Source organism: Ailuropoda melanoleuca, chromosome 11, assembly GCF_002007445.2.
Source record: "Ailuropoda melanoleuca isolate Jingjing chromosome 11, ASM200744v2, whole genome shotgun sequence".
In the NCBI taxonomy this organism is placed as follows: Eukaryota; Metazoa; Chordata; class Mammalia; order Carnivora; family Ursidae; genus Ailuropoda; species Ailuropoda melanoleuca.
Genome location: NC_048228.1, coordinates 97,563,369 through 97,585,048, shown reverse-complemented (window position 1 = coordinate 97,585,048; position 21,680 = coordinate 97,563,369). Strand labels below are relative to the sequence as shown.

Genomic DNA, 21,680 nt, shown 5'->3' with positions numbered 1-21,680 from the left:
AGGAGGTGGTAGATCAAAAATACCACCGCCTGNCTAGCAGTACTTAACGAGTAGTCAGCAGCCGCCCTGAGTGCCCGGGGCGTCTTTGACGCAGACAGTTGAGCTGGTAGGAGGTAGTAGATCAAAAATACCACCGCCTGCGCGGCTCAGTCCGTTCAGAGGCCGACTCTTGGTTTTGGCTCAGGTCATGATCTCAGGGTCGTGAGGTTGAGCCCGTGTCAGGCTCCACACTCCGCGGGGAGCCTGCTGGAGATTGTCTCTCTCCCCTTCCCCCTGCTCACGTGTGCGTGCTCTCAATATTCAAAAGAAGAATACTGCACCCCCTGGGTGATGGTGATTAGTGCTACCGTAAGAAATGCAAAGGATGCAGGGAGAGTGGTCCCTAACACAGCTCCATTTAATTTCTCAGCCTCACCCTTGCAGAATCCAGATGGATCCTGGAGAGTGAGTATAGAGACCACGTAACCACGAGCGCAACTGCTATGTTGGATGTTACGTCAATGCTAGAGCAACTAATGAGGGCTCGGGACACGCTAGCAGCTGTTGCTCGGGCGAGTTCGTTCTTTTCCACACTATTTAGGAAACACTTGACAGCAATCTGCCTTTCCAGTTTCGCTCCAGCAGCGTTAGCCCTTCCTCCTGTCATAATAGGGCCTACCAAGATTTATCACCACATCTTGCTGTTTCTCCCTCCTGACTCAATCCTGGACCGGTTCGTTTCTCTTCATCTCCACCGGTCTCCCCAAACCATCACTGTCACATCTGGACTTCTTGCTCTTGAGAGATTGATGGAATCAGATTGTGTACACAAATCCGGAAGAATGTGTTATCTTTCAAATTGAGTTTCTTTGTCAGCATTATCTTGGGTATGGAGAGGTAGGATTTTAGTCCCTGCTGGTGAACGTGTAAACTTGATAGAAACTTTGTGGATGATAATCTCATTAGTCAGAAAGCTTAAGCATGTATCCTTTGATGCTTTACTTTGCTCTACTCAAGGAATATGGTAGAAGCATGCACAGATTTAGTTAAGAAAGATGTAATCATTGCAGGGTAGAATCTAGAAATTTAACCATTTCTCACCTGCACCAAGAAAGAAATCAAACAGACGTAGAGTCTCTAAAATTCTGTCCGTGCAGCTGGTGTCCTGCTGAGTTAAAGGACAGTCGTGCGAAGTGCAGCCTACTTTGCTAGTCATCAGGAGTTGCAATGTTGGAAAAAGATTTTGATAAACAGAACTATCTGGTTGTAGTTTTTAAAACGCAAAATGCAAGCATAATCCTACAATGCTCACCTTATCTTGCAGGAAACAAGATAACTATTTTAAAAAATGTGATACTGGGGCCCCTGGGTGGCTCAGTTGGTTAAGCATCTGCCTTCAGTCAGGTCGTGAACTGGGTCCTGGGATCAAATCCCGAATTGGACTCCTTGCTCTGCAGGGAGCCTATACTGAAAATAACATGGTATGTTGCATCTCTGGAACAAGTATTGTCATNCCCCCGCCCCCGCCACTTGTGGTCTCTCAAATAAATAAATCTTTTTTAAAAAATGTAATACTGAAAATAACATGGTATGTTGCATCTCTGGAACAAGTATTGTCATTTAAGAAATTATAGGGCCACGTGTTTTGATTAGATACTGATTTTACCTTTAAATTGTGAGTTGTAATTGCATTTCTCTCAAAATGACATATGGAAGCAGGTACTTTTTATTTGAAGATGATCTAATTGAGGTTAATGTGAACTTCCTATTTCCAAGCTCCGTCTTCATCTAATTTCACCTTTGTTTGGGAAGACAATACAAGTCACAGCCATTTTTATTGCCCAGTTGTTTAAAGTTTTATTCAAAGAGCAAAGGTTTGACAGTGCATAGAACAAACAACTGTTTATGGCCACCTGCGGGGCCAGCACCAAAGGACTGAGAACATATTTTGCCCAGATTGTATTGAGTCTTGTCAAATTGCACTGCTCTGTCAGAAGGTCAGACAATTCCGTGTGGACAGGTCAGCACTGTGAATGGCCAGTCCCGATTCCCTTTAATGTACTGAGCATCCATGCGGGGGGTGGGGGTGGGGGCAATGCACCATGAGGCAAAGGGCCCAAGCCCAAAGACCACGGGTTCAGTAGATCTTTGACTTCATAGAATACTCTAGAAACCTTGACAAGTGACCAAATTGAAACTACAGTCATTGAAACTGAGATGTATGATGGGGCAAGGCTCAGTTATTCACGGAAGAATTCTGGCAGTGGTTAGTTCCAATTCATGATTGGTGTCATTACCCATAATATTTTGCTTAATTCTTGCAAAGCCCCTTTTGAGGTAGGTGTTAGCCCCTCTATAGTCTACTTCATGTCCTGGAGCTATGAAGTCAAAGCATGCAATCCAGGTATGCCAAGGTCTCCTAGTTTTGCCTCCTTTTGTTTTTCTAATTGGCTTTCATGAATGTTTTGAACTTCGTTTTATTCTTCTTCCTACTGAAATTGAATGTGCATTTTGGAATTACGTCATTTACACAGAAATATTTTTCAAGTGGAGACGACTAGCATTCTAAGGAAAAATGAAACCACTTTTAGAGTAGACCATGGAAATCACAAAGCCTGATGTTCCATAAAGTGGAATGAAATCTTCTGGGTACTAGAAATACGATGTGAAGGTTATCAGCAACATTAATAACATTTTCCTATGGGTGCCTTTGATAACACTTTTTTTTGTTAGTTTGTTTGAGGAGGGGGTTTGTGGTTTTGTTTTGGTTCTTTGGGGTTTTTTTTTACCTTAATGGCAAAAAAATATATATTTTTTTTTTTTTAGGACTGGTGTCACAATGAAATACTATGAAATGTTAATGCCAAAATTTGTTTTGGCTATTATATATAAATCATATCACAAGCAAGTTTATTTGGTTGATTGGTTGGTTAGTTCATTCCTTCAGTCAGATGCTTTAAAAGAAATGTTTTTCAAATGTCCTCTTTGTGATGGATCCCAAGAATCAGTTTAGAAAGAAAAATACTTGGTAAACCATTCCTGGTGGGCAGAGCCCTGTTTCTGCTGGACTTCTTTGGGTTGGGCTGTTTCACCATCTTGTGTCCTAAAAACAAGCCAACAAACAAAAAGTTTTCTTAGATGGTTTTGAAAATTATTCAGCAAACAATTTAATACCCCACTATCTTTCAGGGAAAGAAAGCTGCTTTTTTACTCTTGGAAAGACAGTACCATGTAACTGGCCAACATTCATAGCTGGAAACAAGTTGTGAAAGATGGGGGATGGGGCGAGAACATCGAATTCCCATTTGGAAAATGAGGTCTCCAGTTTTACTTAAGACTAATGAGGCATATTATGTAACTTTATTTCAGGCACAAATAAACAATAAACCTCATAAAGTTAAGGAATGAAATAGTTAATTATCACAGCCTTACAATGTCTGGTTTCTTTAAAAGCAATCTAATGTGTTCTAGCATCTCAATAAGATGGTGGAATTAGCCTAATAAATTGAGAAGAGGAAACAGTAAGCAGGAAAGTACGACATACACCTGCCTGAATGGTCTCTGTCTGCAGGTGGGAAACTTGACACACAGGTGTGTGCTTCTGAGATGAAGCCAGAGTCAGGAGCTGGCTCTGGCCATGAGAGAGGGCTGTGCTCAGGGCTCCCGGCCTCATTTTCCACAGCTGTGAAACAAAAGGCTGGTTTGGTGACTGCCAGGGGATCCGTCCAGCTCAACGTTCATAAAGGACTGTGCCTCCCCGTTTGTCCCAATTGCCACAGGGATGCGAGCCTTTGGAAAAGGAACATTTTAGAAGGACCCCTTTCTGAAATGTAAAATTCATAGCCCACAATATAAAATTTTGCCTCTGAATGGAAGACTGCATAGGAGGGGGAACTAAGAAAGGGAAAACTCACGTTCCTGAAAGAGAAACATGTTGCAAGCGTTCCTGGGAAAGTAAGATGGTATCTGAAATCATGCATGAGCTACCAAACCCACAAATTAAGAGGTCTTACAGCTTCAAGATAACAGTAAGTCTTGAGAAATAACCGTAATAATCATAGTGGAAATCTACGGAATGCTTCTGGACCAGGTCCTGTGCTAAGCATGTCCCACGGATTCATTCCTTTAGTTCTGTGTCAGTCTGATGAGGGAGATGCTATACTGTCTTCATTTTAGAGGTGAGGAAATGGGGACCCAGAGAGGTCAAGTACTCTGCCCAAGGCCACCTAGCTAAGAACAAGAAGGACCAGAATTTGAATCCAGACCTCAGGGCCGGATGATGAGAGTTACCCACAGTGACAAGGCCGGCTAAGTGACTGCGTGTCCCTTATCTAATCATCCATGGAAAAAGTCCTTCTGGAATTTGGTACCAAGAATAGTACCCCTTCTAAAGAATGACATACTTCCTTCCTCTTACACGACCTTCCCATTTGGCTGGATTGTAATTTGTGCAAGGCAGGGTTTTGCTATTCTTTATATCTGCCCATATGCTGGGTATCTAAGAGGTGCCAGAAAGAAATCCAAATTCCCCTCCCATCGACGGAAAATGGAAATCACAGCTTCCTCCCCCACCTCGTGGCAGTTTTCACATCTAGAGACTGGGTGGGTTTGTAAGGCTGGCCACAGCTAGGGCTTGGGTCCAAGCTGGGTGATTTAGTTATCGGAGGGGCGTTGATCCTGGAGCTCAGGTCGCCACTCAGAAAGTTCTTTGCGTAGGAGGCGAGGTTTGGCACACTGACCACTCGGCTGGGCACTTCCTCCATCTTCTTTTTCTGTTTGTATTAAAAGGAAGGCTGTTAGCGCCACCCCAAAGATGCCCACCAGGCAAAACTGTACGGGAGAGGAGGCGATAATTTTATTTATATGCTCACATGCTATTTTTTAAAGCATTTTTTCCTCCAGTCTACTTTATGTTTTAAAATGCACATAGGTTTACAATTTTTTATCTAAAACTTCTGGGGATAGATGTGTTTTGTAATTCAAAAAAATTTTTTTAGACTCAGAAAGGCCATCCAGAACCCCCAGCACAAGCTGGGCCCATTGTCCTCACATGCGTTAGTATTTCTGAAGTGAAACAGATCTTGCTGCACTGAGAGGCATATATAAAAATTATAAATGAGCTCACATCAGTTCAGGTTAGGTTAGGCGTACTGTCCTTCGAACTATTAAAATTTTTTTAGCGCTTTTAGGATTTTGTGACAGCAGATGAGAGATCTGGATGTGAATATTTTCATTATAACAAATTCCAAAAATACATACAGGGGTAAAAAGTTAGGAAGTGGAAGATTCCTGCTCTTTACTCTCCTTCCTGTCACCCACATATAGCCATTATTAATAGTGACATGTTTACTTATAAGAAATTTGAAGAATATGAAAACCCACAAAAATTGTAAGTACACATAATCTGCCTAGCCAGATATAAATGCTGTTTGTTACTAATTGGAACGGTTTCCCGTGAGTTGTTTTCAGTGGATATCCCTCTGACTGTGTGCCAGCCCGCTGCCAGTGAAGCTGTGGTTGCCTCCAGGAAAACGAAACCAGCAGAATTGTGTAGTGCTTGACACCAGGAAACCAGTTTACCTTCGTGGAAGGGGTCAAATATCCTGGGTGAGGATTGAAGGAGAAGGACCGGTTCCGATGGGACATGGCGCTGGGGAAGGCTGCATAGTGAAATCTTCTCTCCTCCTGGAAAAACAATACAACTGAGTCTACATGGGTCTAACCATACAGCATTGAGTTTGACCTGAAGGAAGATGGCTGTGTGAGGGCAGATCACAGCGTGAAGGAAAGCCTGGGGTGGGGGGTGTCAGTGGGGGTCAAGCTGCCGTCCACTCAAGCTTCGAGGAAGCACCTTTACTCCTGTGGCCTTGGAGTCCCCAGCTTCTCTTGTATAGGAAATTGCAAGCTTACTTGAAGCACCTTAGGGAAGTTAGAGATCCAGGTACTCTGATATCTGAAGAGTCTACTGCAGAACATCAATAATTAAGACAAAGAAAGAAAACCCCAGGTACCATCACTGTATGGCCAACCTTGTTTATATGTGTCCTTGTCTGCTTTTTTCTTTCCTGCTTTATTATTTTTAAAGCAAATCCCAGTCATTGTATAATTTCAACTGTAAAAACATCAATATGTATCTCTAAGAGATAAGGGCTCTTAAAAAAAAAAACCCTAATCACAATACTTTTGTCACATTCAGCAAACAAGCTATTCCTTAGTGTCTAATGTTCAGTTGGTGGTGAAATTTTCCTGATCGTCTCATCAGTGTACTGACATAAAACTGGCTGGGGCAGGGATGAGAATAGGAGTGAGATCTGAGAGGCATGGCTGTATTTGTGGGAGGACCTGAGGCCACCGTAAAACTGTGGATTTTACTTGGAAAGATGGGAGGCCATGGGAGGTGCCGAACAGAGCTGTGCTGTCATCTGACATATTTTCCTAAGATGGCTCTGGTTCATGTGAGGTTGGCAAGTGGGCAAGGTTCAAGTGAGCGGGGAGACCAGTGGTTCTCCACTATGTGTGAGAAGGGCTTGGACTAAAGTGGTGGAGGCAGAGACGTGGTGGGGGCAGGTGGCTGGACTTCCCATGTGGCTAACTAGCCCTCCCATGGTGGGCTACACTGCCAGGAGTGAGTCAAGACCCACTGTCTCCAGGGCTGAGTGTAAGCCAGGAGAAGCAGTCCCGGCCAGTTCAGCTGGGGGATACAGACAGCTTTCAACCAGACCAGTGAGCACGGGGAGGCTGGGTTAATGCCCAAAGCAATGGATGAAGGATCAGGAGACACGGATGTGAGGTGGGTGGACTGCGAGAAGGGGCAGGAGTGGATGAAGGGAGGGGCGTTGCAAAGAAACGGCCTCAGGCTTTGGTGGCTGTTGGATACAGAACCAGAGGGAGAAAACTACTCTAAGGAGTCCGGGGGCGGCTTGCTAACTGCAGAGCAGGTCGTCATCTTTGCAAAAGGAAGATCAATAAACAATAATTGGCTTGATTGATTTACTAAAATTCAAACAGAAGGCAAGCCATGCTAGATTTTCCCAATTCTGTAGGTTAAAAAAAAATGTAACTAATCAACGTCGGGTAGATGCTGTGGGACTTGAGTGCTTTTTTTGCCTCTATGTTCCTGTATTAATTTTTTTAGTGAGTATGTGTTTTTGTGTTTTGTTTTTTGTATTTTGTTTCGTTTTTAGATAATAGACAAAAGGAATCAAAGACCTTTTGGAGGTGGTTTTAGGGTTATCAGGATTAAAATTGTAGGTACCCAGAGCAGTGCCAGGTGCAAAGTCAATGGCCCTCGGGAAGGAACTCTAGGGCCCCCTGGTGGCCCTGACAGCCTCACCATGAGCTGCTTGATGATCTCTTCTCTCTCCTTCAGGCGGGTCTGCAGACGGCCGATGAGCTGAACGTCCTCTGGCCGGGACACGCCCTTCCCTGGCTTCTCTCCGGAATCTTTCAGTCTGTTTGGAGCAGGCATGCAGTTAATCTCCTGATTGTCATTACCCAACAACAAGCAGGTGGATGTGGTGGGAACACTGCTATGAGCTTAGCCTGGCTAGCTAAACTCTCTATTCACGAAAGGGGAAACCGAGGCCCTGGGACCTTATCCGGGGCCACCCACTGAGTTGGCTGCAGAGCTCCGGGTGGAGCCCAGGACCCCAACTCCCAGTCTGACCTTTGCCACTTTCCCCGAGGCTGCGGGGCCAAGGAACCAAAGGCCTGTGTGTGATACACACCCTGCCCTCAGTGAAGCGTCAAGAACCAGGGATGTCACTGGCAAAGGCCTTGGCAGAAAAATGCCCCCCGCACCTGTGCCGCTGCCACCGCCGCCACCACCACCGCCGCCGCCACCGCAGTTAGGCTAATGCCGACGTGGCTCTGGCGCCATCTGCTGGCCGATACGGAGCCCAGCATGCGGGGTTCTCAGGCCGAGCAGCGGGGCTGCTGGTATTCCCAGCCCTTTCAACATGAAGCTGGAGAGAAATACTCTCCGCATGGTGGGGGGAGGGTTAGAGCTGCACGTGACCTATCGACCGTAGCTGATAAGAGGCCAGGACTTTGGGATGAGATGACTTGCTATCTAATCGCTACTGTGCCTTTTTCTAGTTATGTGACTTTGGCCATAGTCTTTCCCTGTGACCTTCGGTTCCCTCTTCTTTAAAATGGGCCTGAAACCGGGTGGTTGTGAGGATTCAGTGAGATAATGGGAGCCTGGCATGTGGTAAGTGTCCATTAGATGGTGGCCCATAAAACCTTCCACTCTGGATTTTGGATGATTTGTATTGCAGACAGTGGAGAATATTTTTTAAAGAGTCAGACAGGTGACACTTAGATTCACTCAGTGCTGCTTGACCTTAGGCAAGTGGCTTCACCTGTCACCTTCTAACTGGTCTCCCTGCTGCCAATTCTGAACCTCCCCCCCCCACCGTCTCTTCTCTCTGCAGCCAGACTGACCCCGTTAAAAGATAAATCAGACTATGTCACTCCTGCTCAAAGCCTTGCAATGGCTTCCCAGTGCACGGTGAACACATCCAAACTCCTTCCTGTTTAGTGCAGGGTCTCCTTCATCCCTCCCAGCTACCCCACCAACCTCAATTCCTACCACTCACCCTCTCACTTATTCCTGGCTGTTCAGTCATGTGATGCAGGCCCCAGGGCCATTGCACTTGCTGCTGTCTCTGCTGGGAATGCTCTTCCTCCAGATGGCTCTCTCATTCCCCCACCAGCTTGTGCTTAAGTGTTGCCTCCTTAGCGAGGCCTTCCTGGCCCACCCTTGCCACTCCCTAGACACAGATTCTGTTTTGCTTCTAGCACTTTCACGACCTGATATGAAGTCAAATATTTATTTGCTTCTCTCCTGTCTGAATCACACAGTAGGCTGTTAATAAACGTCTGTTGAACAAATCAGTGAACGCACGCAAACATGCACCAGGCCCCTCGGTTCCATTATCTGTCCAGAGGAGGAACAGTTTCCACCCTGAAGGACTGCTGTGAAGATTCAGTGACATGAGGCATGTGAGAAGGGGGCTAATGTTCATTTAAAAAGTAGCCTTGATCCTTCTGATTTCTTCCTAGTGTGAAGGTCAAACCAAGCCCCCATTGTGCTCATTCCTCACAGATTCCCAGTGCCTGGCACACGAGAATGCAGGCTCACACAGTGATGGGGGACCAACTCTCCCCATGTGCCCAGGACTGAGGTGCTTCTTGGAACTCGGGACGAGTAGTTTCAGAACTGGGAGAGTCCCAGCTACACTGGAATGAGCCGGTTACCCTAATAAAATGCACATCAACCAGCCCCTCCCAGCCTGGGGCCCCAGGCCTCACTTACTCAGTTTCCAGGGCAGCCAGCCGGGCCTGGAGCCGGGCTTGAGCACTGCTGAAATCTGCCACCATGGCCTGCATCTCCTTCCGGTGTTCCTGGCGTAGCTTCTCCACCTCCCGGGCCTGGGGGCCTTGCTGATCCTCCTCCAGCAGCCTGTGGGTGGGTGGAAGCTCAGCTGGGCTTGCCTGGGGCCCTGGGACTGAGCCTTGTGGGCCCTGGGGATTCTCCACCCTCTGCTGGGTGGCTGAACTGGGGAGACAGTCTGGGGAAATGGTTATACGAATGTGAGGTCAGGACACTGGGAAGAAGACCTGGGTTCTCTGAGTTGTGGGGTCCAGGATAAACCCTGCTTGTGGGACCCCTTTTCAGCACCTCCTACCCCAGCATTCCATTTGTAGTTATAAGCTTTCCAGCAAAGGGGTGAAAGAGCTGTGAATTGAGGGCTAATAATGAGCTATCCAGTTTGGATTAGGTAATAACAGTAAACCACCTTGGTTTACCAAGGGCTTCCTCCAGGCCAGGGCTGGTGCAAAATCTTGCTAACATTTCCTGCATTCCACCACGGCCCTGAGAGCTGGTGGTCTTACCTCTACTCGCAGACGCAGACGAGGGCGCGTCTTGGAGTTCGCTGACTCCAGGAGCGCCCACAGTTAGTCAAAGAGCACCCAGCACTGTTGGAACAATTCCATCGCCATGTCTCCCCAAGGCTGGTTTTGAAGATGCTTTTGGTATGGTTAGGTCTGATTCCATAAATTCCTTGATTTGTAGGGAAACAGGGTTCCCTCTTCCATTCCGGGGGAAATCCCCTGCAGTGTGGAGCCTAGAGCACTAGTACTTTTCATGCGTCTGGAGTAACACCTGCGAAGTGCTAGCATTACGAAGTCTTTCCTTTGGGGAGATGGCGGGGGGTGGGGGGCGGTTAGATCTCAGAGGCTCACCGAGCAGCGTGGAGGGAGTGAGGGCGGGCGGGGAGCTCGGCGGCCCGGAGACCCACCTGCGCTGATCGCGGAGCTGCAGCGCCTCCTGCTGGTGCTGTTCCACCTCGGCCCGCAGCCGCTGCACGGCGTCCTTGAGCTGCGAGTTCTCCTCCCGGAGGCCGCACGCCTCGCTCGGACCCGGCTCCGCGGCGCCCTTCGGGGAGCCGGCCTGGCCCGGGCCGCCCCCATCCTGGGGAGAAAGGACCCAGGAGAGGTGTTTTCAGGGGGCGCCAAGGCGGACGAGGCGCAGAGGGCCCCAGACGTGCCGCGCAAAGCCGGGGACCGGTGCTCCGGCCAGCCTCCTGCTCCGGATTCAGGAGCTCACGGCCGGGCTCCAGGTTTTCCCGCTTTGAGAGCGGCCACATCCGGCCCTCACGAAGCTGGACTACGTCGGCGAGCTAAAAACATGGCTTAAATCATAACCGGCCAAACACTCCGCCCGTTTTTCAGGCTTCCTTGCCTTCTCTCTACCCGGAGTGCCCTCCCCACCTAAACAGCACTGCTTCGGGGAAGAAGCGATCCGCTTTCTCTTCTCTGCCATCACCGAATCCGAATCCGAATCCTGGCCGCGCTCCTCTGTGTAATGCTGGTTTCCCACACTAGCCCGGGAGCTGTAACCGCGAAGGCACCAATTCCCCTCCAGTTTTCCAGTCCTGTGGCACCTGGCACAGTGGCTGGCATACAGTAGGTGCCAAATAAATACTTGCTACATGAAATGACGCATGAACGCCAGTGGTTCAGTTAGAAATTAGATCTGTGTCCAAATTAAATGGGGTGTTAACCCCTGCTTAGTGAATGCCGCGGTTTTCAAGGCCACTCAAACATGCCTGAAGGTTTCTGCATTTGCTCATTCCACACGAGGACTGAGCAGCTTGGCACATCTGTGGCCCACGCCTTACAACTCGTGCTTCCTGCCCTGGGGCTGGCATGTGCGTGACACCCATGGGCACATGGGCGCCTGGCACTCAGATACGTATAGCCTGGGAGAGCTTGGGTAAGGTCCTGCAGGGCCACCCTTGACTAATGGGAGAGCCTGATGAATTAATGCATCCCCGTCTTTCTCGAGAGGACAAAGAGAATTATTTCATAGCGCTCCTTGGAAGATCCCAACAGGTGGGATACCACTTACCTGCAGCAGGGACCAAGGTAAAGATGCATCCTTATATTGGGGACCCTTCCCTCCCCTCCTTCTGTCCTGCTGCCTGGAGCAGTTCCTCTTTGCTAATACCCCCACATTTCCTCTCTGTGTGGGTTTTCCTCTGAGATCTTGCTGTTCCTCCCAGAGTTCAGGGCTTCCCTCCAATGAGGTGAAGGTGAGGGCAGGCACCTGGTTGCCAGAGGGAGGAAGGTATCCCAAGCAGTGAGTGGACATATGCAACGGCCCAGGAGCAGGACGCAGGGCCCACGTTTAGAGCAGAGGGGGATACGGCTGAAGGTACAAAGTGCAGCCTTCCCTTTCATGGCCGGGCATCTGGAGGTTGTTCTGATAGCAGGAGGGGGTCATTGAAGCCTTTATACAGATGCACACCTGACACCATAAGGTACAAGGTAGGCTGTGGGGGAGAGAGTCTGGGCTGTTAGGAGGTCACTGCAATCCTGGCCAGGTGGCAATGTGGCTGTACAAGGAAGGGGCTGAGGGGCCGAGTCTGACTAGGAAGTCCAAGGAGAGCTGGTATTGAACCTTGGTGACAAAAAGGCAGCTCCCACTGATGGCAACAGGGAGGTCTAGGCAGGGAGCCTGTCTGGGGAGGCGTTCTGAGGCATTCTCTGCAGATTTGAAGGACTAACCCTGACTGGCTGATTCTAGGGCCCATCTGGCAATGACGCTCTGAAATGCTGTTGTATTTAAATTTAAAATAACATGCAGCACTTAAAACTTGTTTTTTGCTTTTCAAAATGGGAGCCTACAGGCCCATCCAGTATCCCCAGGACTGTGGAAGAAGGATCTTCCCCATTTCAGAAGGGAATCATGGGCACCTGGCGCCCCTCTTTTATGACTTTCTCCCTGTAGCCTTGAGGCTGCTCCAAGAGGCGTGTGGTGTGGGCAGAATGGGGGCGCTGACCTCCGCAGTGACAGCGTGGTCCTCGCTGTCCCCTGGACACTGGGCGACTGCCTGCTGCCTGCCCAAGCTGCCCAGAGTCCTCAGTTCCGTCCGCAGCGCTTCCAGGTCCTTCTGGTGCTCCGAGCAGGCTGCTCGCTGCTCCGACAGCTCCTGCCTGAGGGACTCTGGAGAGGGAAGAGCTATTTTCAAAGACAAGATCATTTTCAAGTGCTAGTAAATTTGGTACTTTACTTTTCTGTTAGGGACTTTTTGAGACTCCATTTTAGTTATTGCAAATTATTTTTTAAACATTGTTCCAATAATTCCATAAGCCATGAGATACCCTGTAGAGGCCTTAGTACAGAGCAAGTGCTCAACACATATTTGTAAAATAAGCAAGTGATGTTTAGAGTGGAAATTCATGATATTGTAAAAGTGTATCCTTTGCAAGAGATTTCCCATAAACTTACTAAACTTCTCTGAAAGTTACAGTATATTAAACACAGCAAAGCTTAATTATTCTGATGATACGTTGAAAAATTTACTTGGTTATCTCTCCTCCCCACTAGGGTTTTAATATAGTGATTTCTATGGCCTATTTTCTTTAAAAAGTCCCAACCCAACTCAATGTTTTGAAATCCTTTATCACAAAAAGATGTGCAATAAAACCCTTTAGCAAAGCATAATTAGAGTGGGTTCATTTATTACCCTTCTCTCTTCTGTCATACATTCCCTTCCCTCCTCTTCTCCCTCCCTCCATCCATCCATCTACCCATCTGTCTGTCCATCCACTCCACCTCTCTACACACTCACCTGCCCATCCATCCATCCATCCATCCATCCATCCATCCATCCATCCATCCATCTCATCCATCCATCCACCCACACATCCACCTGCCCTTCCACCCTTCTACCCACCCACCTATCCATCCAGCATGGCCCCCACCCCAGTGGATCAGGTAATCTCATGGACACTCCCTGCCCGTCACACACTAACCTACACTGCAGGTCAAGCGTGTCTCACACGGACGGTGGAATCACAGTAATTGGGACCGGGAATGTCTAATTTAATTGCTCTCCCCAATACAACCCACAGAGCCAACAACTTGCTATCATCATTACAGAGTGCACAGAGCCCCTTCTTCCTGGGACTGTGTTGAGAATCCCAGCAAGTACCCAGGCTCTCTCCTGAATCTTTTGTCCAGGAGAGGACCAGGCTTCTGTGGGATCAGAGGAGCCAGGGAAGTGGCGGTAGGGACAGCTGCTCTTGGGGACTGGAATCACCAAGGCTGTTCAGCGTGATCTGAATCTTGTCTTGTATGAGAGACGTGGCACAGCCTGGGTTTTATGTTGTGTAATCGTCTTCTTTAGATGATGCCAACTTTAGCATTTCCCACCTGGAAACTGGGGAATCAGTGGGACTCCTTCAGTCTCTCCTGCCTGCTCCCCATGTCACTTCCTCCAGAAATGGACAGAGCCGATGTGCTGATGAGCCGACGTGCTGACGTACAGCCTGCAGGACATGCTGTCTAATGAAAGCACAACCAAGCAGCAGGTAGCCCGTACTCACTCACAGAGGTAAAGAAAATGCTCTTTCCCAAAATTCTCTTAACAAGAACCCCGTCTGGGTTTGGGAAAAAATATTTAATAAGGCCAACATGGTCTTTAATGCCAGGCATGAAATAAGGAGAGGCATTTTTCTTGCTCTTAAGAGTGAGACGGAAGAGGAGAATAAAGGAGAAAATGAGGGAAAGGATGATCTACAAAAACAGGAAGAGGCTTCTAGGGTCACCAAGCAATGCGGGAATAGTCAGTAATGGTAAGAGTGAACATCTGCATAGCATTTGCTGCACCGTGTGGATGCTGTTAGTATTCCCATTTTACAGATGAGCAAGTGAGGCACAGGGCAGTTAAGTAACTTGCCCAAAGTCAGGCAACTTGTGAATGTTGGAGCTGGGTTTCAAGCCCAAACAATTTGGCTCTGGAGATCTTTACTGCTTCTGGTAGCTTCCAGAATGCTCTGTATGACAGGTTTTGGATGTCTGAAGAGGGGGTGAGTCTCTGCTGAGGATGACGGTGGGAGCAGGCAAAGGAAGCCAAGGAAAGTGCAGGAGCCTCGAGGCGTAAGTCCCCTAGATTTGTCGAAATCTTCAGAATGGAAACGAGAGGTTGAGGCAATGCCATGAACGTCTCCCGAAGCCTCAGAGATCTGGCTTATATTGAATAATAATGATGATAACACAGATGTCTCCGCTTTTTGGAAGTTCGCCTTACACCACTTTGCTCTTAAAAAAGACCTACATTAGAACCTATTTTCCCTAACCTAGGGAAATCCGAAGACTTTCATTTCTATGGAAAAAGGCGAAAAGGGGAAACAGCGTTCTTGGCTGCCTTTGCAGCGAGCGGTCCAGAGGCGGCGCGCCCCCCGGCCGCGAGAGTGCGCCCCCCAGCGCCTTCCCGGGGAATCACACCCAGCCTCTCCGGGGCGTCGCGCCAGAGCCCTGCCCTGGGTCCCTGAGCATCTGGGCNACAGATGTCTCCGCTTTTTGGAAGTTCGCCTTACACCACTTTGCTCTTAAAAAAGACCTACATTAGAACCTATTTTCCCTAACCTAGGGAAATCCGAAGACTTTCATTTCTATGGAAAAAGGCGAAAAGGGGAAACAGCGTTCTTGGCTGCCTTTGCAGCGAGCGGTCCAGAGGCGGCGCGCCCCCCGGCCGCGAGAGTGCGCCCCCCAGCGCCTTCCCGGGGAATCACACCCAGCCTCTCCGGGCGCCGCGCCAGAGCCCTGCCCTGGGTCCCTGAGCATCTGGACTTCATCTCCAGCTGCTGTGTGCATCCGCTCGCCAGATGTGGCCTGTGGCATCAGGAAAACCTAAGAGACGTGACTTTTGGGTGTGGGGACAATCAAAAGTGCTTCATTTAAGTTACTGGTAGTCGCTTCTTCGCTTTTCGCCATTTTGCCTTAGGAAATGTTTCATAGGACCTCCTGCTTTCGGATAGCAGAAGCCCTGTGCTACAGTCTACAGTCACCAGGCCTGTCACATGCTAGGCACTTTCCATTTACACCTCATTACATCCACACACCGCCCCGAGGAGGTAGGGACAGTGGTGACTCCATTTTCTAGGAAAGGAAACTGAGACTGACAGTGACCCCCCATCGCCACCCCAGGTCTCCCAGCTAGTCCGTGGCAGAGCCAGGATAGTCACCCCGGCCTGTGTGCCTCCAGACCCGTGGGCCCCATCTCGCCCCTGGTCTCCACGTGTGGGCCCTGCCGGGTAGCTAGGCCCTCCCAGGGGCGGCTGGCTGTATACCTAACAGGAGAGCCTGCCGAGCCTGCATCCTCTCGAGCTCCCCCTGGAGCTCCTGCCGGGCCTTTTCTTCCAAGGCCTGGAGCTCCAGCCGGTGTGCCTGGTGCTGGATCTGGAGGCTGTGGCTGGATTCCTTCTTCAAGCGCTCTTCTGTGGCCTGTGGGTGAAAGTGGGAAAAAGTGGGCACAGAAGGGAGACCTGTCCCCTCTGCCAAGTTCCTTCTTTGCACCAGGGCCCACTGAACACTCACCACTCCTCGGTGGAGGGCTTATCAGGCTACTAAGAATGACCTGAGATGATGGTGATGGCTTGGCCACAGCAGCCATTTTGTACCATGTGAACCTAACCCCAAACCACAGCTGATTGGACACCTGTTCCAAGCTGAGCCAGTCATTGGGAATTTGGTGTTAGGAGGCCAGGGAGAAAGAGAGCAAGAAAGAGACAGACAGACACTAACTGGTCGGCTCCAGTTTTAACACACTCAGGAGGAGTGAGGTGACCATCTTATGCCTGCCCCAGGGCCAGAGAGGTGGAGAGAGCTGTCGGTGAGGAGCAGAGCAGGAACAACAGAAGGAGGGGTCCCTTCAGCTTTTTTCAGTCTCTGGTCTAGTCTGGTCCTCAAAACTGGCTGTGTCTCTGCCCTTAGGTTCATTTATTATACTTTTCTTACTTCATTTATGATTATTTCATTTAGGCAGTCATTCTTTTATGCAACACTCATTTATTGAAGGTCTCTTATATATCAAACACCCAAAGTGGGTTCTATGAGCAGCTGTGTAAGCTTTAATAGAAATCTCTTCACTGCCTAAGCCAGCTCAAGTTGGTTTCTGGGGGTCGAAACAATAACGGTTCCCAAGATGTCCATGTGGGGATCCGTGGGACCTGTGACTATGTTACTTTCCATGGTAAAAGGAGTTTTGCAGGTATGAATAAATTAAGGATCCTGAAATGGGGAGATTATCCCAAATTATCTGAGCAGGCTCATTGTAGTCACAGAAGTCCTTATAAGAGGGAGGCAGGACAGCCAGTGGGAGAAGAGGTGCGGTGGAGGGAGGGAGGAAAGGGAGGGTGCTAGGGGAGAGGGTGAGGAAGAGAGAGGGATATCCGAAGCTGTTCCATGCTACACTGTTGGCTACAATGATGCAGGAAAGGGCCAGGAGCCAAGGAACGCAGGCAGCCTCTAGCAGCCGGAAAAGGCAAGAAAACAGATCCATTCCTTGCGCTTTTAAAGAAGGAGCACAGTCCTGCCAACACCGTGACTTCAGGACTTTTGACTTCCAGAACCGTCAGGTAATAAATCTGTGATGCGTCCAGCCACCAAGTTTGTGATATTTTGTTGCAGCAGCATTAGGAAACTAATACAGTTTCTGGGGGGCTTTGCAACAGAGAGTTCCAGTTAAGACCCAGCCCCTCTTGGGTGCCTGGGTGGCTCAGTGGGTTAAGTGTCTGACTCTTGATTTCTGCTCAGGTCATGATCTCAGGGTTGTGAGATCAAACCCCACGTCAGGCTCAGCACTCAGTGTGTAGGATTCTGCTTAGGATTCTCCCTCTCCCTCTCTCTCTCTGGACCTCCCCCCCCCCCACCCCACCGTGTGCATGTGCACTCTCTTTCTCAATAAAATAGAATAAAGAAGTAATAAAAATAAATTAAAAAGACACAAGCCCATCTTTTAGATGAGGAAATTGAGGCTGGGGGAGATGAACTCATTTTCCCAAGGTCACGCAGGAAAGAGGCAGGAAGCATCATCTCTCTCCCTCTTTTTACCAGCCAGCTGCAAGGACATGAGCTGACTGAAGACAGGCCCAACCAAGCCCTCTCCACTCCGCGTGCAGCCTCCAGGAACAATGAGAAATAGGGTTTCCCCAAAGGCAAGAGGCTGGAGAGCACTGAGCCTCCCTGCCCCCCGAGCCCCAGGGAGCTAGCTGAGTGCAGTGGCGCCTTTAGATGCTTCCTTGCACCTTTGCCTCTGCTGCTCCCTAAAACGGGAACCCGTTGTTTAACTCCTCCTATGGGAAACCCAGTCAAACGGGTGCCGGGTTTATTTAATAAGAGAAGAGTCTCCTACTTTTCATACTCTCCAGTATTTCCACCTCTCGTATTTGCTGCAAGGCTCGGAGAGCTCCAGCTGGCGACATTTTATCCCAAGGGAAATGGGAATGCAGAGGTCCGAGCTAAGGTTTTGCAGAAGAGGATGCCAAACTCGCTCACTCCGTGACCCGGCCCTTCTGTCCCCCGGGGACAGCGTGGGGTTCAGATCAGCACTGGCTGCTTTCTCGCTCAGCAGCCCCTAGCAGTGAGGACTATGCAAAGTTGAGCACCCAGGGTTTACATCAGACCAGACACGCATCCCTGGTGAATCGCTCCAGTAAACCTTTGGGAGGTTTACTCTGCTTTTGTTGTGGTTGTTTTAAAGCCCCCTAAAAAGCCCGTGTTCACCGTGTCTCTCTTCAAAGGTAATGACACCAATTACAATGTAGGTGTGTGTGTGGGGGGGAGGGTTACTGACACCAACAAGCACTGCTCGGACACCGGTGGAGTGTCCTACAATTCAACTCAATCCTGAGCTGTTGTGGATTACAAGCCAAATTGGAAAAAGGTTGAAGAGAATAAAAGAAGAAAGAGAACTCACATTTTTTGAATATCTGCTAAACACTAAATAATCCACATGCATTATTTAATTTCTTTTTTCACTTTTTAAAAGCTTATTGTATATTTTGATCAGGGCACTGCATGCATGTGGTATAAAGGGCTAAATAGTATTAAAAGAAAGGAAAACCAGCACTTCGGAGCCCCACTTTTCCCTCTCTCTGTGCTCTGTTCTCTGGAGGCAGCCACTGACAACCCTTCTGGTTGTTTCTTCTGGTGTTTGCCATCATTAACAGGCTAGAATCTCCGTTCTGCTCTGTCTCGGTTATTTTCGAGATTAAGAATTGTTTTCCCATCTGGGTAGATGAGGATTTTAGGTCTCATACACTCTCCCCCTTCCATTCCTCATATATCATTATATTACTTTTTTAATATAGTGAAATATATTCAATACTTTTATTATTATAAGCACATATAGTTCACTCATGAGCAAAATAAACTATTGTGATTAATGCCTACCCACATAACTTTTTGTTTTTCCTTGCATTAATAACTTGCTGCATTAAAAAAAAAATTTTGCTTAGCTTTCTTTGACTATTTGGCCAAGTCTTCCTACAACATCTAAAAGCTTTGTAAAACATGTGTGTGTGTGTGTGTGTGTGTGTGTGTGTGTGTGTGTATTAAACACTTTCAGCGCAATTTTCCACATGGACAAATGGATCAGAGAATGCAGCAGGTCTCTTTCCCCTAGAGCTGCTCTTCCGAGACCTCAGGCCTCCCGCTCCAGCCCGGACTGAGCTGTTGTCTCGGCCAGCGGCATAGCTGGGCTCCCTCCTTCCCTTCTTCTCCTACCCTGGGTTCCTCTATCCTAGACCCGTTCTATTCCCGCATCCTTGGCTTGCTCCCTTGTTCAGGTGACGCACTCTTCAAGGAACTTCCTAAGGAACAGCGCACGGAGGACATACCAGTCTGGTCCAATAAGAGACAGAGCCACACAGTAATTTAAGTAGGAGCTCAATACAAAAAATCACTGAGCTATGACAGGAGAGTAACTCTAGAGATGCAAAGAGAACTCCAGGGTGTCCTGAGGCTGGGAGAGAGTACCCAAGACGAGGACAACTTGGAAGGGGGGAGCCCTTCCCCAGCTTGGGATCCAGACCTTGTTGGAGAAGGTACGGTGATAGCTCCCTGGTGGAGATGATCACTGGGCTGGCCAGACTAGCGTTGGCCCACAGTTACTGGTCGAGCAGGAACAACCCTTCACAGTACAGATGAGCCACAGGTGGGAGATGCTCAGGGGGGATGGGGGCGCCCAGGCAGGCATAGGGGCCAGAGCAGACAACAGACGACGGTATTTGTCTCAGGAGGCTTGCAGAAAACAAATCCCTGGGCGGCAGGCAACAGTGGCCAATGGGCAGGACGCCGGGGAGAGTCAGGGTGAGCCCTGCGGGTCACAGGAAGGCAGTCACTGGGCCTGGGACCGGGTTATGGGGTCACTGTGAGGTTACTGGGGCAGAGGAACACCAGATGTCCTCACACAGCCATGTCACTGTTCAACCGCGCAACTAAAGCCAGAGACAAAGCAAAAACACAACCACCTGAACCAGGAGAAGCCTGTTTCCTCCTACGAGATGCCTCCAGCGCCCTCTACTGACGAAGCTTAACATTGTGCTCCCTGCGAAGGAGAAATGCTTCAGGGAATGTGGGGCATTACTGTGGGGCAGGCACAGAAGAGTGAACTAGGAGGTGAAAAGCAGGAGAATGCACTTCTGGGGACGGCATGGAGGTGGCAGTGGTTCATCGAATAGCTCAGTACACGGATTTTCACCTGAACCTGTTTTCAGACCCAAGCTTCATCCCAGCCTCTGTGAATCATGTTTCCTAATTCAGAGTCTCTCTGGCTCAGTTTACCCATCAATCTCCCCCCATCATCTCTTGTCTTTAAATAAGGGAGAGCTAATTGCTTGCCTGTGCTGGCTGAGCTGAGAATCTGAAATTCTAGGCCAGTCATATTCCTCATCTCACTCTTGCCTCCGTGACAACAGCTACCTCAAATTCCTGAGCCCTTCTGAGCTCTGGGGTGGAATCAGCTTGATTCTCATCCTTCTCTCTCTGCAGGCACTTTGGTTCGAGCTTCTCTGCTTTGCAAGGCCACATACTATTTCCCCATTTCTGTCCTGTCCTCACGCATTGTGGCTCAAGGGCACAGATGCCTCCTGCTTTCTCTGGAGTAGGAATATGCTTCTGCTTTGTGTTTTCCTTATTGTTTCCTGGCTGTTTTCTAATAGGAAAGGATTCAAAAGCCTTTATTCTACCACCTTAAAACCAGAAATCCATTTTTTCCCCATTTATTCATGGACATCTCAAAGAGGCGGGTATCAATATCCCCAGTATACAGAAGGGGAAATTAAACTTGAGGCTGTAATTCAGTGAGACCCTTTTCTAAGCAGCTATCCAGAGCTAGGAGGAGATTAGGGTCTGAGCAAACACAGATGGTTCTTGGCCCCAAGCAGGTTCACGAGTAGGTCTGATCTATAAGGAAGTCATTAGTTACAGTGTGAAGACGGCCATGACCGAGCAAGGCAGTGTGTTGTCTGTGACAGTTGTACTGGGAGCCCCAGCTCCTGAGAGAGCAGGGGTGAAGGCCTTCTGGGAAAGTAGAAGGTAGGGGTTGGATGAAATGTGCTCCTGCTGGATTGCACATTGTCATGCACCTGACCGCCTCATCCCAGCTTTCCCAGCTGCCCTGTTTTTATCTCCCAGCCGAGTCTGACACCCCAGCATACATCACGGACAACATTGCCCAACTCATAAAGAATGTTGTTCTTACATTATCAAGGTCACATGCAAATAGGGAGAAGCAGTACTAGAAGCCCAGCAGAGCTAAGCACTAATCCTTCCATGGTCACTTACGAGCTGTGTGACCCTGAGCAAGTTACTGAATCTCTCTGAGCCTTTTCCTCCTTGGACAAAGGGATGTGATAGTAATGACCCCGTACAATTCATGCAGGGATTAGAGATTATGTACCAGAGGCACCCCGTCTAGCGCGGGACAGGTGCTTGCATGACAAGGGCTCAGTAAACAGTGGGCTTCATAATTCTCCCCCTTACCTTGAGCTCTTGATTTTTGGCCTTCTCTAGCGCGCGCAGGGCTCGCTGATGGGAGGCCTCGAGCTGGGCTTTCATGGCCTGGTTCTGCTGAATGGTCTCCTGCAGCTCGTGCCGCAGCCTCTCCCTTTCATGGTCTGAGAGTTGCTTGAGCTCCTGCAGGTCCTCCCGGTAGCTGCTGGCGCAGTGCTCCAGAGCCTGCTGCATCTGCGAGACCTGGCCCACCGCATCCTGCCCTCAGGCTGCGCCCTCTCCCCTGCCCCTTCCCTTCCTGGGGGGTTTGCCAACAAAGAAGTGCTCCGAACATCTCCTCCACCCAGCCTCCTCTATCTGTGGGAACTCTGAGGGGGAGGGCTGTAAC

General features: G+C 49.0%; 1 protein-coding gene across 1 annotated transcript in view; it reads right to left on the bottom strand.

Annotated features, from left to right (window-relative positions):
- Positions 1-2,988: 2,988 nt before the first annotated feature.
- FAM184B (family with sequence similarity 184 member B) overlaps positions 2,989-21,680 on the bottom strand; it is a 135,113-nt gene continuing 116,421 nt past the window's right edge. The window contains exons 10-18 of the mRNA XM_034672058.1: positions 21,323-21,535; positions 15,628-15,781; positions 12,333-12,496; positions 10,287-10,459; positions 9,299-9,445; positions 7,313-7,430; positions 5,560-5,664; positions 4,552-4,751; positions 2,989-3,082 (exon numbers count right to left, since the gene is read on the bottom strand). Of these exons, the coding sequence (XP_034527949.1) occupies positions 2,989-3,082; positions 4,552-4,751; positions 5,560-5,664; positions 7,313-7,430; positions 9,299-9,445; positions 10,287-10,459; positions 12,333-12,496; positions 15,628-15,781; positions 21,323-21,535 (1,368 nt within the window). The remainder of the gene's footprint in view (positions 3,083-4,551; positions 4,752-5,559; positions 5,665-7,312; positions 7,431-9,298; positions 9,446-10,286; positions 10,460-12,332; positions 12,497-15,627; positions 15,782-21,322; positions 21,536-21,680) is intronic.